This window comes from Tauraco erythrolophus, chromosome 18 (genome assembly GCF_009769465.1).
Source record: "Tauraco erythrolophus isolate bTauEry1 chromosome 18, bTauEry1.pri, whole genome shotgun sequence".
NCBI lineage: Eukaryota > Metazoa > Chordata > Aves > Musophagiformes > Musophagidae > Tauraco > Tauraco erythrolophus.
Window position 1 is genome coordinate 4,417,260 of NC_141482.1, and position 22,189 is coordinate 4,439,448.

Sequence of the window (22,189 nt, forward strand, 5' to 3'; positions counted from 1 at the left end):
GACCATTTTCTGTCATATAGACAGTCCAGAGCGATGCCTGTACCTGTGAGTCCATCAAGGTTGACTTTCCTGTGCTCATTAAAACTAGGGCTCAGTTTTTTAGCTCCAAGATAAATGGATCAGTGTAGGGCTTTATGGGAAAGGTTGAAAACTGAACACCAAGACGCTTTGCATGGATATCGGTCTTTATGTCCTTCATCTGTTTCCCTTCTGAAAACTGCAGAAAGTTTCCTGGTGGCAGACTGTGCGTTCGTTCTCCAAGGAGCTGTCGTGTTCCTCAGGCAGGGCTGGCTGGAGGGAGGCTGTGTGCGTGTGGGCACATGCACGAGTCCATGCCAGTTGTCCCTTGTAAGCGACTTCCATGACTGTTAATTAAATTGTGCTAATACTCTTGTAAAACTGTGGCTGACTGCTAATTGCTTGCTTTGCTATGCAAATGAGCTGCAAAGGGGTTTAGAGGATGTGTCCAGGCCTGCACAGCAAACAGGGATTATGGAATGGGAAGTTACAGCTTTCTTTTAGAAGACGTTAGAATACAGTATTGAGCAAAAGAGAATGGCAATAATTTGATATTTCTTGGTGAAAGATCCTGCTTCTTGGCGGTTGGTTTGGGGGGCTCTTTTGTTTGTTTTTTTTTTTCTTTTAGATAACAAAATGTTCCTCGAAGTTTATGAAGACAGCGATCTGAAGTTCCCTTGGAGGATTTTCCTGGATAAAATCAGCTCTACTGTGAGCCTAGTGCAGAGTTCACCACATCCTGTGGGAGCAGGGCCGTGGCCAGTGCGGAGCAGGGCCGTGGCCAGTGCGGATCCGTGCCGTGGCCAGTGCGGATCCGTGCCGTGGCCAGTGCGGATCCGTGCCGTGGCCAGTGCAGATCCGTGCCTCCTGCAGTGTAGGGCACACAGTGAGCAAACCTGGAGCGTGTCTGATAATAGAAACCCGTAGTCGTACAGTGGGGCCCTGTGGCAGCGGGGAGATTACAGGTACTAGGAATCGTTTAAAATTGAGTCATTTTCTGAGCAGGCAATTAATCCAGTTGCATTAAAAAAAAAAAAAAAAGAGAAGGCTGCTGAATTTGAAAAGGTGTACTTGAGCTAAAAGAAAGACTTGGATTTCAATCAGACTTTTAAAAACGTGTGTTGGGTTTATTAGCCACGTTGCTGTAATCCTGACACTGTGGCGTGAATGTTCGGATTACGCTAAGGATCCTAGCTGTGGTGTTTCTGAAGAAGTGCTTTATCTGTGTTTTCTGGTACGTAATGCCTGTATGGAAATCCTTTAAGAGTATTTTCTTAGTGGCATGCTGATCAGATATAAATGGTCTTAAGGAAGTGCTGGTCCTGTCTCTTTCACTCTGCTCTCCTTGCACTTTCCTCTGGCATAAAGTTACTCCGCTGTGTTCTTGTTTAAGATAAAAGTGCAACCATATCCTAGGAAAAGGGCAATTATTGGGCTAAATGCAGTGCATGGATTTCGTTCAGAGCAAGCTTTTATCTGTCCCCCACTATCCCAAAGAGTGTCTATAGCATTTGGAAATGAGCATTTGTTCAAATATGTACATTGACGTAACAGCTAACCAGCCATGCCATTAATGGCATTGCATTGCTGACTCAATGCTCTGGTGGAAGGAAGACATGAGCACGAAATTAGAATTAAACAGCTGGTAAATGGTACCTTTCTAAAAATGTGTTTCTGGAATACATTCCAGCCAGTACTCAGCTGCAGGAATTTGAAAGTCTCTTGGTCTAGTTAAGGGATTAACTGGGAAAAGAAACTGGTTGACACGGAATTACAGTCTCTGTCCTCTTTTCCAGTAGCTGAATTTCCAACCACCCACTCCTGAGGACTCACCATTTGTCTAACCTTATTATTATGGTTGTGACGTATTCTACTTTGCTCTAAGTAATTACCCAATCTCAGCATTCTTAGCAGTTGAAAACATTGTTGATTTGTGTTTTTTTGTGTGTGTGTTTTGTTTTTTTTTTCTGCCAATATAGCGTGCTGTAGAGAGAAAATCCCTCTAGATGTCATCAGCCAGTCCCCATCATAAACAGATTCCTCATGTACCAGTACCCGTATCTGGTGATAAAGGGAGTCGCTGCTGCTTTGAGGGAAATGCACAAGCCTCAGGTGGTTTCGGGCCATGAGGATATTTCAATAGCTCCTGCAAAGCCAATGCTTCATTCGCTGAGAGCACCTTCTGCTAAATCAAGAGTTTAAACTGGAAAATTAAAGTGGTTTTTTTTTAATTTTGGTTTTTGAAAGACAAACTTCCAAAAGAACACAGAGAATTTATCTTGCAGATTGCACAGACGTGAAAGGAAGCCACAGTTACAAATGAGGCGAAGCCTATCTGCAAGAGCAATGCCTTTCTCTCTGCTGCTCAGAATGATTCAACAGACCCGTGACTGTGTGGAGGAAGCCTCTCTTTTACCTACTGTTTTGATTACCTTATTTATTTTTATGGAGATAATTTATGTCTTGCCAGGAACTAGCTTATATGTTATTCTAATCTCTTCCACTTATTCCATTTGAAGATAACAGCAGAAGTACACAGAGGAAGTGGTAATAAAAATAAATGCACATGCGTGATAGTGAAATAAATAGTTAAAATAAATATTTTATTTACACATAATAAAATAAATTTTTGAAAAGCACACATTTTACTTTTGTGTGACAAATGGTTTAACTGCTTTGTAATCTCACTTTCATTGGCATATTTAATTATGCTTTTGTATTTAATCATCAAAATGCTCAATAATGTACATTTTGTTCCCAGCCATGGAATACCACTGCTATGTGTATCCAGGATAGATGTTTTTAATAAAACCAGTAATTACCCTTTATTATTGTTTTAAATTATTATTTTTAAGTTTGTTAGGGAACAATAGTTCTAGGTAAAAGAGGGAGAACACTACCCTTTCGTAATACAATGAAAACAAGAATCCATTTAAACAGATGCTAATAAACCTGTTTGAAAAACTAGTACTTAATTATCTTGAAGTTGTTTACAAGTGAAGATCTGGCTGTGCTCCGGGTGTCAGCTAGAGGAAGCACAGGTGGGTCGTGCTGCGGCGGGCACAGCGCTGGCTCAGCCACCCGTGCTGTCCGGTTCTGCTCCTGCTCTCCAGTAGCCTTTGCTTTCCATGCGACTTTGGGCACGTGCCAACGTGTGGACTTCTAGTCCGTGAGCACGACAGACACGTTCTGTAACAAACTGAAAGGTCTGCTGAGTTTCTCAAACATCAGATAGACCTGGGCTCAGTTTAAAGGCATTTGGGTTGATTTTTCTTTTTTTTTTTTTTTTTGTTAACAAGGTTGAACTATGAGATCAGAGGATGTTTGATGAGATTTGTGATGTATCAAATGTTTTCCCTTTTTTTGAAATCTTGGGTTTCTTTCAGTGCAGAACTCAAAGTGAAATTTGCAACTGAAACAAAACTAGATCAATCAAACAATGAAGTTGATGCGCTGTGAACTGAAGTGAAATGATCACATTAACTGTTGAGAGAGCTCAGTCCCTGGCTTCTCTAAGCACATTACTCCATTATCTAACTTATTTCATCTTTCTTTTATAATAGATTCATCTGTGTGGCAGGGCTCCTCCTTCTTCCTTGCTCAGAGAATAGCATAAAATAGCCTATTTTAGTTTGTCAGCTGTAATGACACCTGTTTCTTCGTGTGTGTCTTGGAGTTTAGTTGATTTTAGGTATCTCAACAAACAGGTTATTTGTTCTGTGGTGATTTTATTGTATCAGTCTAGCTCCTTTTTTCTCTTTTTTCTGTTGCAAGTCTTCTCTCAGAACATGCCTTTCTGTATAATTGCCTGCTTTCAGCTTTGCCTGCACTGTCTTCGGACCAGTGATGGTATCCGAACTGGTTTAAAAAAGAAAATAAATTTAGATCCAAATATTAGGGAGATGTTTTTTCTGCAGAAAAGGGCAAAGCCAAAACACTTTGATAGTATGGAAAGCCTGGTGCACTCTATTTAATCAGTGTTTTTATCTGTCATGTCTGAAAAGGCATTTATACCACATTCAGACTCAGAGGCATTGAAATATGATGGGCAGCAGCTGTGTGAGTTGTGACGCTCCGCAAAGGAACCCTGTCACAGAAAGACGTGCTGCTCTTCAGGGATGGACGGAGTTGTCCGTCATTCTGAAATGTCCATGAATAGGACATTGATACAAAAGGTGTTCATAGACCAACTCATCTGTCAGAATCTCTTTGAAGAGATGAACACGCGCTGCAGAGCTGGTTGTTTTGTTCTGAACCATCACAGACGCTTGAATTGTGCCTTTAAGGCAAACCACTTGAATGCTTTTGCTCTGCTTATCTTGCTATGGTTTTGGATAGTAGGTATGTTTCCCAGACTTGTTTCAACCCGTGGAAATTTGAGGAGGAAGAGGAGGATTAGGGAATAAAGGTGAGATAGAGAAGGCTTCAACTCCTATCTAATACCTGGAGAAAAATCATTGTCATACGAATTACTGTTTGGTTTTCCATCTGTAGAACAAGAAAACATCTTTGAAAACACAAAGGCAAGAGCGTAACTGCTGATTCACTGCCATGAGGAGTTTTGTTGCTGTTGCATGAGAAATGGCCGCTGTTGCGATTTAGTGTGTGAGAGAAATATTCTGTGAAGTTCTCAACCATTCTGTGATACTAACAGTTTTATATTTTGTAAATGAAAATGAATTTAAATATTTTTCTGGGCTACAGAGAGAGGTAGTTGGGATAACACAAGTTTTGGTCTTGATAATTTCAACTACCTATCCACCCAGTCTTCTTCCAGTCTGCCTAGGAAGAAGAGATGGGGACCCTACTGGGGTGCCCAGATGTTGGTCGATGTGGTCTGGTTGGCATGACTGGCTGATGAGCTCAGGTGTGGGTGTGTTGAGGGGAAGACAGGAATCAGGCTCACACCTATTTTCCTCCTCTTTCTTTATCTGAAAACATCTGTTCAGGACTCAGAGAAAGCTGCTGTACCTGTCACACACATTTTTCTTCCCTTTGTGCATTCTCAGTCTCTGTAACCTACTGCTGGGAAACAGAATTTAATCAGTGGACACCCGCACTGCTAATAAACTCTGCCTCCTGCTCTCCATGGGGTCAGGAGACATGGGCATGGGGGCTCAGACAAGTATGGACATCTTCTGCTCAGTGTCATGTCTTTACTGATGGCAATAATTTCTTGCAATTAGGCTCCTGCAGCAGGTACTTAACCTGGGGTCAACAGCTGAGTGTCTCTAGTTAACTTCACTGCTCAACTTGAGCTTCGTGTTCAAACCCCAGTGCTTCACTGTTGCTTCCTTTCCTCTCTGTTCTTCTCTTGATGGAGGGGTGTAAAGCAGAGACAATTGTTGTTAATAATCTAAATCAACCTTTACCTTTCTACATCTCACCTTGAGCAAGAAGACTACAATGAACAAAATGAAATTTGTGACACTCAGTAAGGAAAGAGCAAAACCAGGCATAAAATTCAACTTTTCTGTAAAATTGTGGTAGCAGAAAACGCAGTCTCGGAACATTGCAGGTCACTGTTGGGTCAAAAATGTCAGCTTGCCTGGACTGAGAACTGAGAGCACAGCTGAAGGATCACCAGGAGAGTTTGCTTCCATTCGGGCCGCTTACACATCACAAGTGCTTCAGAAAGGTTCCCGTCCTGCTGAGTGTTTGCAGCAGCCTGCCAGGGAAGTGATAGGTATTGAAGCATCAGTGGGATATACGGTATTAAAAAATACTGGATAGTCCTTGATTTTGATGTGAACTTTCAAAATGTAGTGAGTAGTTCAACCAGGCTGGAATAAAAATGCAGCATTTGCACAGTGAAATCCCAGAGACTGCAATTTTCTTGGCATGGCTTCAAGACTAGTTTTAGTAGATTGGAGGCAGCTGTTTTGTTGCTCCTGCCTCTTAAGAATTTCCTTTGTTTTTTCCAAGGTCTCAGGACTCTTAGAAAATTTTACATTGTTTTATGCAACATGCACCAATGTCTTTTTATATATGATCTCTATTCAAATTGGAGTAGTCTGTTTCTGCCTTGTTTTGGGAGGTGTTTTTGTATTGCTGAAGTTGAGATACATATTGGTGGCTTTTCCTACACTACCCAAGTGCAAGGTTAAGAATTTTCAGTTTTTTTCTTGCTTTGTTTGGAAGCTATAATTCCAAGAATACAAAAATGGAACAGTTTGTCCAGTTTCGAATATTCGCCACTACTAGAGGATTGTAGAACAATTATAAACATTTTTAGTTTTCTTGTTTCTTTCAGGGGAAAATAAGTCATTACACATAATGAAAAATGGGTGATGTTAGACAGTAGAGTCCAAGGGACAGGTGCTACAGACCTTTTGAGATTGTGTGCTTAACAAAGCTAAAATATGGAAGGAGTTAAATGGAGAAGGTAGTAGGACCACTGTCCTTCAAAAACAACGGTGCAAAATCTCCCCTTTGAAAATGAGTTTCAGTGGCTTACGCTGCAGAGGAAATCAGTGTGGCAACAGGAAAACATTTTCAAAATTACATAGTCTCGGTTTTCAGAAAAAGGAGATGGAAACTGAGAGAAGGGAACCAGAGAGAATATAAAGATTTCCAGGTCCAGCTTCTATTTGTCGATTTAATTCCAGTTTGGTTTCTTCCTCTCTGAACCTAAACTTTAAATAGTTTTTACTTACTTATTTTTTCCCCCTTTGCTCAAAAATCTAGAAGGCCAGTAGATGTCAAATCTCTGCACCTGCTGGCAGAGACTCCTCAGGCTACGGGTATTTCTGAAACCTACATCCCGTTCCTGCTTTCACTATGAGCTACAGCATCGTGATCTCATTTTTTTCACTGAAAAATCTCACATTTTAAGATCATCAGCCTGAGAACAGATCTTGGGAGAATGTGGTGTGTTCTGTGATTGCACAGTGGTGTCTGGACTATATTTGGAATTTGTATTTTAATTTCTCACTTTGCAACTCAAAGTAATCTGTTAATAGACCGGTTACTGTATTGAAAATATTGTGTTGAAAAACTAAAGAAAGGCCTCAGGATGTATCTTAGAGCATTTGCAGTAAAGTTTTGAGTAGAATTAGAAACTGGTTGCTATAAAGCAGTTCCTGAGACTTAGGATTTTGAGTAAGAAAGAAAAGGGTAAATGTGAACAAAATGAGAAAGCAAACTAAAAAATGCAGGGAATCTTCCATAGTCCAGGTTTTGGATATATGACTTTGTGAGATGATGCTCAATCAGAGTTGTCCCTTACCCACTGATAAAGTCAGCTCATAAACCAAACACCCTCTAATTAGCCATTCATTCCATAACATGACTGACTTAAAGAAAATAACTGTAATTTAAAAAAACCACTATAACATTAGCACGGAGGTTAGTTGCCACGTTCAGCTGCATCCTTGTTTTGGCATGAAACGTTTTTGCCGTGTCTCAGCCATGTTCTGGGTTGGGGTCTGGAGCAGGTTACCTGGTATAATGGAGACTTCTGAAGGACGAGCGTGTGCATCTGCCTTTGGTTTCTTTCCTTTCAGTGCATCTTGGAATGAGGCTTGTGCTTGTCTTTACACTTTCAGAGGCTGACAGATTTCACAGAACCATTCTTTTGCTCACCTTACTTATCTATACAATTAATCTACAGAAATGTTATTTTCATGACTTTATAGTAAAGGAATGATTATCACCTAATGCTAAGTGTCTATGTGTATATTGATGCATACAAGCTTTCTAATTTCTAAATTAGAATTTTTTGACACACACAGTACTTCAAGAGTCTCATTTAAGAGGTGTTTTCTGCATGCTCAGGCAATGACACAGCTGAGATGGAATCCTAAACCAGTTGCTAGCTTTAGACCCCTGCTCCCTTAATATCCATCGTATTCCAAAAGTGTCTGCATGTATCTGTATCTATATAAAGATTCAGATTAGTGTTCATTGTAGGAGTGGCTGTTTTCCCATTACCAGTCACTAGGGTTTTTTTTTGGATGTAGTATGGAATATGCTGGTTGTTATAGTGTATTTTCTGCTTATGCATTAGTAGATTGAAGTCAGTACAACTTGTGTGTGCTTTGCTTTCAAGAATTACTAGAAGGCTTTTTCTCCACTTTAAGTCTCTTTCAAAGAATGTAACTAATATTTGGAAGTCCTGGTGACTTTTTTTTTGTTTCCATGAAAATGATCTGCTCCTTTCATAGGTTGAAATCGTGAGAGAACATGAGAAGTGGGCAAAACACTAAGTTGTGCTATAAATCGAGAAACTCCATGTGAAATTATGTATTTTCCAATTACCTGGCTTAGATATATATTGAGCAAAAAAAGCAAACGTGCTACACAAGTCAAAGAAATGTCAGAATAAACAAACTATGACATGTGTAGTATTACTACTATATGACACATCTCAAGCACGGATTTTACTCACTCATCCTTCATTCTTTGTATCTGCATGTCTAGCGGCGCATGCATTTATATTTTATATAAAGGGCAGTCTGTAGTCAGAGTGTTTGAGTTATGCTGTTAAAAATAAATTAAGGAACAGCAGGTGAAAATGATTCCTGCACATGAATATTCAAACTGTACCTCAGATACTGTAGAAAGAATAATAAAGAGCAATGAAACTTTGGTGAGGCCAAGGCATTGATAGGATCTGGAATAAAAGTTTTATTGGCACGAGGTTGAGATGACTCAGAAGACCTACTCAAGGAGTGGCACGACCTGTTCACGTGCCCCATTGCCAAAACATTGAGAGGACAGTGGCACTGTTGGAAGTCTGACAGTCAAGCTGTTAATCTTGGTTCTTACCAGCTTCTTCTTAAAGCTTTTGTGCTGCCCTCTCTGAGCAGGATGGGTTTAGGGTCGGCAGGAGGGTGTAGGGGCTGTGTTGCTAAATTGAAAGCTGAGACTTGAGTTCATTCCTACTCTGGCAGCCCTTTCCTGTCTATTTGCATCACCTGAGGCAGGACCTGAGGCAGGACTTACCAAGGTATTTAGGCACTTCAAGTAGACCATCAACTTTTTTTTTTTTTTTTTTAAGTAAGAAAGTGTGACTTTTACTTTCCTTAACTGGTGGGTATCATGCTGCCATTGTTGGATTCAGTGAGGTTTCACAGGAATCGGGAGTATGACGGGATTTTCAGAGAAAAATCAGGAGCCAGAATACATTTGTGGAGCTGACATTCATTTCCCTATCACTTTTACATTGTACAGACAAGAACATTCAGAACTGTGAAATACTTAGATACTCTGGCAATATGGAAGGAAGCATATTAATGCATGACTGACGTCTTTTAATGTCAAATTATTATGTGTTGGGTTTTTTTCTTTGCTTGCTTCACAGATCCTGTCCATGGACCGCAAAACGTAGAAGTCGTCGATATTCGCTCCCGGCAGCTGACGTTGCAGTGGGAGCCCTTTGGTTACGCGGTGACCCGCTGCCACAGCTACAACCTCACAGTCCAGTACCAGTATGTGTTTAACCAGCAAAAATTTGAGGCAGAGGAACTCATCCAAACTTCTTCCCACTACACCTTGCGAGGTCTTCGACCCTTCATGACCATCAGGCTGAGGTTAGCCCTCTCTAACCCGGAGGGAAAAATGGAAAGTGAGGAGCTGGTTGTGCAGACTGAGGAAGATGGTAAGTTATGGTTGGGTTTTCTTGCTTGCGTTTGGGAGGAAGACTAATGTTTGCAAGTCATAAATAACAACATAACCCTCTGTCACATGAGACTTACGAAAGGCTTCTCTGGACAGTGCGTGTGTGTTATGCAAGTAAAATTTGTAGGTGTAAATAATTCCCATTTCACAGTCATATTTTTGAAAGGGCAGGTCTCCCTGAAGTGCTTGGAAATGACCAAGGCCAGTCCGAACAGTTACCCGACAGTGGTAGGTTTAATTTTACAGAAGTCACATTCTGAACTACCCAGGACCAAAGAGCAGCTTCCTTTATCAAACGGGCATTTGTTGTTTTTTTTCTTGTTTTCTCGTGCCTTCACATCACTGTCCCAAACAGAGGCATCATGTCTTCCTTGCCAGAGGGTATCTTACCCTTAATGCCAGTCTTCTGGATCTGGCGTTATATATACAGCTCAGAAGCGACGTTCATTTGGTGCTAACTCTTCCGTTCTTGATACAAAAGAACTGTTTTCTGGGAGTGCTGATGGAAGGCTTTGAACTGTTATTATCCCATCTGAGCTATTTCAGGCCAAGGACTCTCCTAGACTACAAGCCTCCATTCTGTCTAATGCGTTAAAAAAGCAGCACTCTTCCTCTGCCAGAGCTGCAAGGAATTGCTGTCCTGAGTTCCTCTTGCAGCCCAGTATATCATACGGGGGCGATATAAGAGGGTGGCAGATCTTTCAGAAAAGTGAACAAGGTTTTTATCAGGCAGGTTTGGGAGTGCATTTAGTTAGTTATCTTCCAAAGCATTAAAATTTTGCTGGAGTAGGTGGATTTTTTAGTTGGCCTTGTAGCCATAATGAAATATAAATCTTACATTGTTGCTTTACTAAGGAAATAAATCTCTCATATTGATAAAGGTGTGCAGCCCAGTAGCATCTTTATGCCAAGGTGCAATCTGGCTGTTTAGGTGGATAGAGCTTTGCTGTTGTGTGGGCGGAGAAGGACAAATTAAATTCCCTGCTGCCGCTATGCTGTACTGGAATAAGGAGGTACTGAAATTAGCTGCTTATGTTCATGGATTCTAATTTTATTTATCAGTTAGTAGTTAGATTAGGGCATTCTAATTTGAACCACAGGTTAAGAATAGGCCTGTTATATTGATAGTGCCTTGGTAGTCGTAGTGCCTTGAGGTCTTTTTTAATTTTATTTTTATTATTATTTATTTTGCGCTCTGAACTTCCTGTCTGGCCTCTTGGTGTCTTCTGATGTGTGTGCAACTGGAGGTGGAGGTAGCTTCTAACACAGTTTTTTGCTGTTTTTTTTTTTCCTCCCCTGTAGTTCCTGGACCTGTTCCCTTGGAATCCATCCAGGGGGGACCTTTTGAAGAGAAGATCTATGTTCAGTGGAAGCCTCCAAATGAGACAAATGGCATCATTACACTCTATGAGGTGAGGAGAACAGATTGTTGTCAAGGAATACATGCCACAGGGCCCTTTTCATATGTGTTTAAGCCAATCCTCAGCTCTGAGAGATTTCAGCAGGTGCTAAAAGAAGCCTGATTAAAATAGATAAGAATCTTCAAGATAGTCTGCTGCTGTCAGTGAAAAAGTTTTCCAGCTCAAAAAAGAGAAAAGATTTCTTCACCAATATTTGTGGCAAAATGAGAGCCATATATTCCCCCATGTCTCGGGTGTTCATTTCCTGCCCTTTATTCTTCTGCAGTATCTCCAAGGTCTGTTTTCTTTCCTTTTTTTTTTTTTTCCTTGAGGTAAACTTTTGTTAGGTTTTATACCTAAATAACTGCAACTAATTCCTCTCAGCGTTTCCAATAGTTGTAACACTTCCTGGCAATCTCAGCAGAATATAGCCATTAAGTCTTATCTTATAGTGTTCTTATTGAATCTTTGAATGATACATCCATCAAGCCCAACCACTTTCCGTGCCGCCAAACAAAATATACAGCAGGTTACAGGATGATCACTGACCATCCTATACTAGATGAAAAAAAAAAAATTAACTGTGATTCTAGAGTGTATCAGACGAGACATTTCTTGTTAAGGCAAGGAAATGTTACTGTTGTTATGTGCTTCGGGTGAAACTAGCCGTAATGTCATGTATACCTAAATATGAGGAAAAGGAATATAAAAGGGGGAGTGCTTTAGAGGGTCATGTGAAATGAGAGACAGTCCTGCAGAAAAAGGTAAAGGCACTTTATTAAAGAGTGGGAAATGGTGCACCAGTGCTGGCCGAGCATGTTTCAGCTGATAGGTTCAGCAGTTACCACAGTAAGAGTAGAAAAAGTGAAAAAAAATTTTGCTCTTATGGTGATGTGAAAATCCTCACTGTGGGCTGGTGCAGCATGGTCTGATACAGAGGGGCAAGAGCTACTTTTTCACTTTCTCTTTTATGCTGGGCGAACGTACAGACTTATTTTGGAAAAGGCAAGGGTCCAGGAAGCAACTCCGCCATGCCCAGGGAGGTTCTGCTCTCTCCTCTGCCCATCCAGCTTCTCAGCTTGGAACAGCATGTCTTATAACGTGTCACCCCTAGATCTCCTTGCTAACACTGGCTGTCTCTAACACAGTGATGGTCAAATGGAAAAAAACCCAGCAGGTTTAACATCAATGGTCTCTTCCACCACAGCATGAGCAAGAGATGCCAACTTTCTCCTAGGCCTAAATGTAACTGCACTTTTAGGTCATTTCTCCAGCTGGCCCACAAAGGGTGGACTGAATTTGATACAGCGAGACTAAATAACGGAATAGAAGTTCCTCTTGCTAATTTTTTGTTGTTTCAACCAAGTGATAATCCTTGGCTAAGTAAGGAGCCATTTTTCTTGGTCACTGTTGAGACACTCATGGAAATCTGTGCAGGTTGCATACCACCTGTCTGTACTAGAATAGAACTAACCCTTGCAATTTCCTGGTTTCTGGAGGTGTGCTACAGGCTATCCTGTGTCTGTGTAAGGAATTATGTACTGAAGATGTTTGTATTTTTAAGAAATTGATCTGAATAGAATCAACTGCAAATTCTTTTGTTTTCTGGCAACACAGATGACCTATAATGAAATATGTTTTAATCCAAATCAAATGATGCAAAAATAACTCTTTTTAATTTTTAAAGAGGCAGTTTCCTGCTACAATATTGCCTTGGGCTCAGCTCATTGAAAGGACTTTGGCAATCTGAGTAGCTTTTCTGGCTGAGCAGCTGCATAGAGATACTTCAGTGCCTCCAGGGTGGTGATGCATCATGACAGTCTCTCTGCCCCTCAAGTGGTATCATTGCTCGAGTCTCAGTGGAGACACAAACACATTATTTTCTTTTCTGATAATGACTCGATGCATATTTGGCAGCTAAAGCCAAAGAGAAGTCAAGGTGAATTCAAACTCTCTCACCTTTTCCTCCTCCCCTTCATCTCCAAAAGGACGAAAATCCAAGTGTTAAAAACCAGGAGAACCAGAGTGCCTGAAGGTTATAATGAATGAAAATGTTTCCCTTTCCTCTCCCTTCTCTACACGTGAAAATTCATACAGAACATTCCTGCTCTCTGTGGCACCCTGAGACAAGTTCATCAGCTGGCGATAAGAATACAGATGAGCAGCTACACATAACCTGAGGGAGGGTCAGAGCATTCTCAGGGTAGTTGAAGTCTGTGTCACAAGCAAATACGAGTTGCCTGGTCCAAGTAAAAGGAGATCCTGGTTGTGAAATTGCTCAGTAAATAAAGTACAGGTTTTTGCACAGACACATCTCATCCTGCTACCTGCAATTGAAGTTTAATCCTTTTAAAAATACCGAGAAACTTCCAGTGTTGTCCAGGTAGTTGCATCTTTTGTATTTCTTGCTTAATCCCTAGCCTGCTATGGATACCTAAACTTGCACCTTTGTCTCTAGGGCTGTTATTTTAAGACCTCATGCCACGTGTCCAGGACTGAAGTATTTCCTCAGTAGTAATGACCTCCAAAGTGTTGTTTTAGACAAGATTCAGCCTTTTTTCAGTATCATCATGGCTTTACAGGGCTTTAACAGAGTTCAGCTGACCTACTGGTTAAAGAGCAGGAAAAGGTTAGTGGTTAGTCTCTGATAGGTTTTCAGTTCTTTCACATACCCCCACCCGACAGTACTGATCCAGGTAGAAGCAGAAGGCTTTAACGACAGAGAAGAAGAAAGGTCAAACTGTGAACTTGTGCAGCACCACTCTAACGAGGCCTCTGTAGGGAGCACGGTTCCTGAATCCCAGCACCAGCACTGCTGCTCTGGTACCAGGAGGAGCTGGGAGGCTCAGTGATGTGCTACCAAATCTGCAGCTATCTAGAAACACTGCAATTGTGTCACTGTCACTGGGGAGAAACAAATCCAAGAACCTACCAACATTTATTGAAGAAATATTCCCTGCAAAGTACAGTTCAAGAAATATCACTTTATGACTTTGAGCTAACGGTGTCAAGTTCTGCATTGCACCTGGAAGTAATTGTCTGGATTCACACATAGGTATCGTGCAAGTGCCCATCTCTCAAACTCCCTCGGGCACAAACCCATCTAATAAAAACAAATAAAAAACCCTCCTCCTCCTAATAGTTCCCTCCTTACCATCACCTTCAAGATCTGATTCATTGTATCTGGATACTCTAGTTTCTCTTTAGTTCTGTTAAAAAAATTTGTTTGTAAGCTTCCAAAATGCTTCCAAATAAACACACTGTCTATTCTACTTACATCGCAGTTGCTTTTCCTTGGGACGGATTTTCTTCTCGGATCTCTAATCCTTCTTGCAGTTCCCTGCCAGGCAGACTTCCACATCGCACCGATTGCCGTTGCGGTTTGCGCGCGCGCTGCTTATGTGCCAACTGGGCTGAAATTCAGCGGCGCAACCTTCAGCAAGTCATTTGGCAGCCAGAATCACTAATTTCATAATGACTGAATGCTTCTAAAGAGCCTAAACAAAATGGAAGGACCTTAATGAACGCTCTTGACTTTTGCAACTCTCTTCTGATTGACATTTATCCTTCAAAATGCTGTTTGTAGTTTTTAATAAAGGCGGCAATAGCCTTACACTTAAAACTGCTTTGAAACCCCGCTGCGATCAGTTGGAGAATTAATTGTTTCACTGGGTACAGCCACAGCTGGATTTTTAAACAAAGGAACCTTCTAGATCCCCAAACCAGTATGTAATTGCAGTCTGTTTCTAGGGAGCAGAAACCTCTTGTTCAAGGGAACTTGGAAAGCTCCAGGAATTGCAAGTCGGTTAATCAGTACGCTGAAAAGGTCAGGATATGAGCCATGTGGAAAGCGAGTGATGGTACAGTTCATCATGGGGGTGTCAGGGGAGCTCAGCTAAGCACGTCGTAACACAAGCGTACGCCGAGTGAGTAGGTGTCAGCTGATGTGTCCAGTAGGTGTCAGTTGATGTATCCAGTTGAGACCATTAGGGAGATGCACAGGCTGCTGTTGCAAGTAAGGCGTGCAACGGAGATAAAGCTTGAGAGCTCTGGTCAAGTCCCCAGGGAACTTCAAGGCGTGTAGGTACTTACGTGAGACAAGTAGATCAATCTGTGCTCAGAAACACAGCTAAACAGCGATAACGGGTTTTGCTGGTACACTGGTTTGGGTGGAATGCTCTACAGAGATGTTTCTGCATGTGACGTTGGTGGAAGAGGCGTTATTACAGCTGTCTCTGGTAGCAAGCTGTGAGTGGCAGAATCTAATAATATTGTAATAAATCTTGTCCCCCCGCCTTCAGTCTCCTGGCAGACTGAAAGCGCCACAACTTGGTGAATTATTTTTTTTTCCCAGTCCTGAAAAACTGCTATGCTTTAAAATTCCTAATATTCAAATGCTGCTTGTTCTGCTTATACCGTGTGGGAGTTCAGCTTCAAAGCCTTTGTGTACAAAGACATGCAAGAAAGATAGTTTGTTGTTCTTCTTGTTTGTTTTTTTTTTTTAATCTTAAATGTGTGTAAAGTGAAATCAACATCAAACAGCAGAAAGACCTATGCTGTCATTGGCCTGCAGGAACAAGTAATCTAATTTAAGGTCATGGACCAGCTTTGGTGCTTAAATTTTCCTGGTTTTAGATGACATGAAATCGTCTCTAACATTTGTTCCATAATCCAAATTAAAATGCATCAGATACATGTGTGGACGAAGATATTTTGTGCAAACTTGCATCTTGAAAATGTAAGTAAACAAAACTTACTTACATCTGCATTTCACTGTTCGTTTGGGCAGCTGGGAGCTTACGGGTGCGATCAGTAGGTGACGTTGGCTTTCACCTTTATGAATACGTTTTTTGTGTGTAATCTAAATCTCAAAATTGTCAAATTTTAGAATATTTTGCCCTTAAAGAGGAAGAAGGAAAAAAAAAATACAAAACACCTAGCATTCCTGTCTAAACTGTTTGTCAGGTTACTTGGTGGAAGGTGTTGTTACAAGTTATTACAATCCTAGAAGCATTTAAAGGGTGGCTGCAGTATATTCAACTCCTTGGCTGGAAAAATGGGTCTCAGACTGTTAAAGTCCTTTCAATGAGCCATGCCTGAAGGCAATGTTTAAACAGCAAGCTGTCTTTTTAAACATTACGAGGTGTAGTTTTGTAATTACTTGTGTTCTCATCTTTATGATTGTTAAGTCCCATGTGGGTCTTGCGAAAAATAAGGATGCCTTTGCAGCTTCTAACTAGCTAGTTTTCTCAGTCACTGTTTCTGAAATGCTGTAAATCTCTATTTAGATGCCAGGAATAATAATATAAGGGACTTTAATACACAATTTCAGCTCTTTAATGGGATACTTGGAGCCTAGTTCCTCTAATCCTAGTGGATTTGAGTTTAAATTGGACTTCAGAGGTTACAGATCCTCTTAGTTGCCATGTAAAATTGCAATCTGCCCTTCATCATCTCTCCAGTTGCCAATATGCCATTTCTTCTCCATCGCTTCACTCACTTTTTCTCTGCAGGAGAGGTCATTGCATAGAAACTGCCTCTTAAAGGGTCATGCATAAAGTCAATATTTGTGGGATGCACTGCCTGCATTTACAATAGGGTGGAGACAAATTTCTTCCACCTTTGACCCCTGGAAGTGCATACTTAATATACCACAAAGCATGATTATCTGGTGTGATAGCTATCCATTGCATGGTTATGCGTGCATTTCGATTCATAGCCCTTTTTTAAGCTATTCATGAAACCTGACATTTTTAGGATAAAATCTTCCCTGCTAAAAGGTGTAGCAAGAAAAGGTTTCCTGGAAAAGCTGAAAGAATTGGGAACTCAACTTGGCTTAGTCATTTGTTTGTTTATTTAAAGGCTTTTTTAGGTTAAGAAGAGTGAAAAATGGATCCCACAAGAAGGAAAGCAACAACCACAAAATCTTGCAACCAATTTATATAAAGCTCTACAGTTGAAATAGTAGAAAGATGACAATTCTCGGAAATTGCCTTCAGTGAGAAGTGGCTTTGAATGTTCCCATGAAAATCAATCACGATACAGCTTCTCAGTTGCATTCTGTGGATGCACGATCCTCCTGGGAGGAAGCTTTCTCACTTAAGCTCACAAAGTGTGCACTGAAGGAAGCCCGTGCTACACACAGCTGGCTGCTGCGTTTAGCTGAACATTAAGAGAGCATTAAGGAGACACTGTTAAGTGCTCAAAACCCAGGAAATGATCAATTAAGGATTGTATATTCGGTGGTAGCTTTATCACTCTTCCGTAGGAGCATTTGACAATGCAGTGTGCACGCAACTGGATATTACTCTCTGTTCATCTGCAGCACTAATGCTGTTTTCCTTTGACACCGGATTTATACGGTGTCTGGTACTGCAGTGTATTGTTTGTCCAGAGTCCATGAAAGTCAATTACACGAAGAATAAGTGTTTTACTGCATCTGCACTGCATTGAATTAGAATTCTTTAATAATCTAAGCTAGCAATGAAGCTGTGTGGCCATGTATAATCTGTTTAAGTTTGGAACTCTGGCAGCTCTATAGTGGGCTGCGTCATCCTCTCAATGACATGTGAGGAAAGCTGCATGTATATACCCAGCTAAATTAGTTCTGTAGTTAATGGCTTTTTGCACAGAATTGCTCTGGAAGAGGGCTGGTCTGGCTGCAGAGAAATTGTTTATTTTATGGTTGCTGACTGTAGTATTTACTGAACACTTGGTGGACAGGTTGGTTAGATGCTGCCAATGTTCTGAGGCCCTCTTAGCCAGAATTCAGGCCAGAATTTGGAAAATGAATGGTGGTGATTGCACTGATTTATTATCTTTTTTTTTTTTTTTTTGCAATTGAGAAAGCGAGGCATGCTCAGATTTATAGCCTTTCTTAGCAGGTTGGGCTGCCATGTCAGCCACTGACCCTGTTCTGTTCCTGAGACAAGGCAGGACTTAGTGAGACAGCTTTCGGGTGGTGTTTGAGGAGCACAGCGTGACAAATATCTTTTCCCACAGAATCCTCTAGAGAGCCCTTTCTTCCCCTTCCATGCTGTTTAATAAAGTCCTGTGGCTTATAAGATCCCTGTCAGCCCTAGAATTCTAGTATGTGCTTGAGTGACCCCCTGCCATACACAGGCCATTTAAGATGACTTCTCTGATGCTGCAAGGAAAACCTAATTTACCTGTGCACAGTAATAGAGAAGCCAACGTACACAGCTGCTGTTCTGGTGAAACACACTGGCTTTCCTTCCCCTGTCACGTTTGGAAACATAAAATGCCGTGGCAGAACTGAAGTCAGTTGGTGCCATGTTCATTTAGAGCTGATGTGGGCGGATAATGGGAATTAGGCTCTGCTCGGGCACTGCCTTCGCTGCCTGTTGGCGCTCCGTGCATCTCAGGAGGGCAGCAGGGAGGATGCACCAGATGCTGGCTGGCTGTTTACTCAGGTGCTAAACTCTACTGAAAAGAGCTTGTTGTACCTTTGTTGCTGCTGTTTCTCTTCATCCTGTCCCAGTTAGTTTAATACAGCCTTAAACTTGGGAAATTTTAAAGTGAATTCCTAATTAGAGTTACATTTCTGAATAAATACCTTAAAGAGCTTTTGAACAAACTTCTACAAATTATATAAGATTCTTAATTTTGCACTGCTCACTGTTGCTGGCAAGATATGCTTAACTTGGAAGCATTTGTTAATGATACTCTTTTAAATCGTATGGTTTCCAGTAAGATCTTGATGAGAAGGTGACAGTTTTTTAAGAAACTCTGATGTCAGGGGTTTTTTAAATGTATGACAAACTCCAGGTAAATAGTCTACTTGTTATAAATAGAATGAATCAACTGTTTAAAAAAATTTGCTTGATAAAGCTTTCCAGAAATAAAAGCATAATACGGTCCCTTGAGCACAACAATTTCTTTGATTACCTTTTTATTGTTCTTTTGAAGCCAATAGACCTGCAGCAATATAAATCCCATGCAAATGAGAAAAGATATTTGGCTACAACAAAACATTTTATTCTATTTTATTTTAAAGAAAGGAACTGAATTATTTTAGTCTGCATGTTGGGCTCTTTCTAAACCAAACTAAGTGATGAGAACTGGGGGGGGGGGGGGGGGGGGGCGGGAAGAACCAAAACCAACAAAATAAAAACCAAAGCCAAGTTATTCTTTCTTACAATGAAGTTCAAATTTAAAAATCCTTTTGTAGATACGTGAACACCTTGTCTTTCTGCCTTCCAATGCTTTATTTTCTTTTCTAGAAAAAATATAATTTTGGTCTCTTCTTTCAGACATGCTGTTTCTCTGTATTGCTCATCCAGGAAAACAGTTGATTCTTAATCCCATTTCTTCCATCTAATCTTTTCAAGTGTCAGTGTAACCTTTGCAATTATGGAAATATAAATAAAGCTCTTTATAACAATTCCATATTTGGGTCTTACAATATCTTGTTTACCAAAATGGAGTAGGTAAGTGAGTTGAAAGCAAACTACAAGATACATGTTTGTATGTCCTTCCTAGATGGTTATTTCCCTTTCATCTGAAGTATTGCTTAATTTAGCAAATAGATGGGAGTGAAAAATTGGGAAGCGGTGGCTTTATCCTGTTAATTGGTGCAACTGAGGACCTGTGTAAAAGAAGAAAAGCCCATCAAGGTGATCTTCTCATCGCCTTCAAAGGGAGGAGATGCCAGTGTCATAGTTCTTTTTGGGAAATTAATCTCATTGCTGTCCTTCGTGCATGTATATTAGACCAGTCATTAACTATGGTCCTGCTATCCAGTGGACAGGACAGGTTTGGGTTTGGTTTCCTGTGCCCTGCTCTCATTGCCAAGCTTCATCACCGAGTCCCTTGCCTCCCTTTTTGCCTTCTCCTTTTGCCCTCCCTGTTTGTTACTATTTTTTCCTGATTTCTGTTCTCCCAGCTGTCCAGGTGGTATCGCTGACAACAAGGATGGGACAGCTTTCAGAAGGATGCTGGCAGCAGATTTTAGCACAGGGAGCATGACTTACTCTTCCCTTTGTTTCTAGTTCAACCGCTTTTGTCTGAAATTGTGAACAGCAACTTAGGGTGAGGCAAACACTTGACTTGGAAAATAAGCACAAATGGGTAGTTTAAGTGACTAAAAACATGTTGTCTTACAATTAGCAGCTATAATAATGACTAGGACTGATATCTATAAACGTGGCAAAACCATTTTATACGTACGTGGGTCTTGCTTCTGTTACTGTATAGTGCATAGCACAGAGAGCAGCTGTAAGTGTTGTTAGTGCTCCATCGTGTTGGTCTGGGGTTCTGCTCGTTGCCCACAGCTTTTGCTGTGCCCAGTGTAGCATGGCAAAGCAGCTATGGGATATATTAAGCAGTGCTTTCAGCATCAAGAACTAACTGAGGAACAAGTATGGAGATTGAATAACCGCCTCAATGCTGCAGTCCTATCAAAGCAATTTCTATAGTTGTCATTTTCTGCTATTAAACTGAACAATGAGGCTCTCCAATGAAATCATATGAAATAACAGCTCATTAAAAACTCTTCTTAATATATAGCATGCTAATTAATGTCAGTGGGGTGCAAGCGTGAATGGCAGAAGAGCGTATAATGTTTAGAAAGTAGGTAAAATAAAAGAAGATATTTTATCATTAATGACCTTTTAGTAAACCTAATGAAATCCTTAATGGCCTGCATACATTACTGAGGTGCTCCCAGTTGCTTTGTTGCCTACTCCATTCTTTCTCCCTTTCTCACAGACATGAAATTTGGTTTCATTTGTAGAAAACAAAAAGCAATAAAGTCCCAAGGAAACATGAACAGGAAGGAGTCTGAGCAAGGAGAGTAGATGAGACTTCTCAGCCCTACTATCCCTGCTCCTGGTGAAGAGGAAGGCTGGGTGTAGGACCGTGTTACATTGTCTTGTACGTGCGTTGTCTGTGTTTGCATCCAGGTTTAATTGGCTCGGTGTTTGTGTGACTGGCAGTAAATAAGCTGGGGAGCAAATGGACCTCTCTTATTCACGGGGTCTCTCCAGGTTAACTTCCATATTCATTCTTAGAGCTGTGCTACAGCTTTTTATACTGTTACCAATCATGCTGTGCTTGTGCTGTGACTAAATTAAGTGACTTTATTCTTCAGGGCTTTTAGTTTTTCACGTGTTACCAGCCTCACATATAACTTGCAAAAATGCTGTTCAACTCTCCTTTAACCTTCTCCCAAAAGAAGTAGTACAGGAATAGAAAAATGAAAGGCCTTTGCTTCTTCCCATTTCCTGGATGAACTTTAGTTGGCTGGAGAGGGATGTAAGTAGTAATAATTGCCTGGCTTAAACTGAGTTTTAAGATGGAAAATGCACTCAATCTTCTGGTCATAAAATATATTCTTTAGTTCTGAAGTTCAACACTGGAGAAGGATTGTTCACTAACCTGTTCCCTAACTCTTTCCTGTTTGTGAGAAGATAACTTTCTTCAAATTATTCCTTTTGTGTAACGCTTGGTGCAATTAACTTTAGTCTTTTACCCCAAACGTCTGAAACTTCCTGATAAGATTGAAACTTATGTCCATCCCAGCTGCAATCCGGAGTCATCTGCAATAGTAATTGTTCCTAAGAAGCACAGGCGCTTGGCGAGTCTGAGAAAAAAGAGCCCGTCGCTTGCTGTGTAATCATGTTTCAATCACCTTTATAGAACCATGAAATTGATTGTCCCCCGGACGTACCGTACGCTTCGGAGCAGGTACTGTGCTAGGCAAGTTAATTCCTTGTTTGGCTCCAAGCACACAAAAGAAAAGAGCTTTTTGCTTCCCCTCCAATTCTTACAAACCAAGGAGGAAGGGAGCACAAATCAACTTGAAATCAGAATTTGAGAGCATGGCAGCATCAGCCAGCCCTATTTTGTTTTCCTGATCATGCAGTGAAAGCATGGTGATGTAGAAGAAAGCTGCTCAGGCTGTTGGCCACATAAAAGGGAGCTTGGATGAATGACAAAAGCAGTGGTGGTGATGACCAGGTAATCAAAGAGCTACAGGAATTATAAAAGTCTGACGGAAAGGAGAGCTGAGAAAGTGTCTCACTAGTGTGGTGTCCTCTTGGATATTGGAGTTGGCTTCCCTCTTCTTCTGGAGCTCAAAAAAAGGGCACGCTGTGAAGATACATTCTTAAGGCAATGAAGAACATTCC

At 40.9% G+C, this 22,189-nt stretch overlaps 1 protein-coding gene across 3 annotated transcripts in view; it reads left to right on the top strand.

Annotated features, from left to right (window-relative positions):
• PTPRT (protein tyrosine phosphatase receptor type T) overlaps positions 1–22,189 on the top strand; it is a 461,775-nt gene that overhangs the window by 297,396 nt on the left and 142,190 nt on the right. For all 3 annotated transcript variants that reach the window (XM_086623021.1, XM_086623022.1, XM_086623023.1), the window contains exons 8-9: positions 9,323–9,619; positions 10,942–11,051. In XM_086623021.1, coding sequence (XP_086479147.1) covers positions 9,323–9,619; positions 10,942–11,051 — 407 coding nt within the window. The remainder of the gene's footprint in view (positions 1–9,322; positions 9,620–10,941; positions 11,052–22,189) is intronic.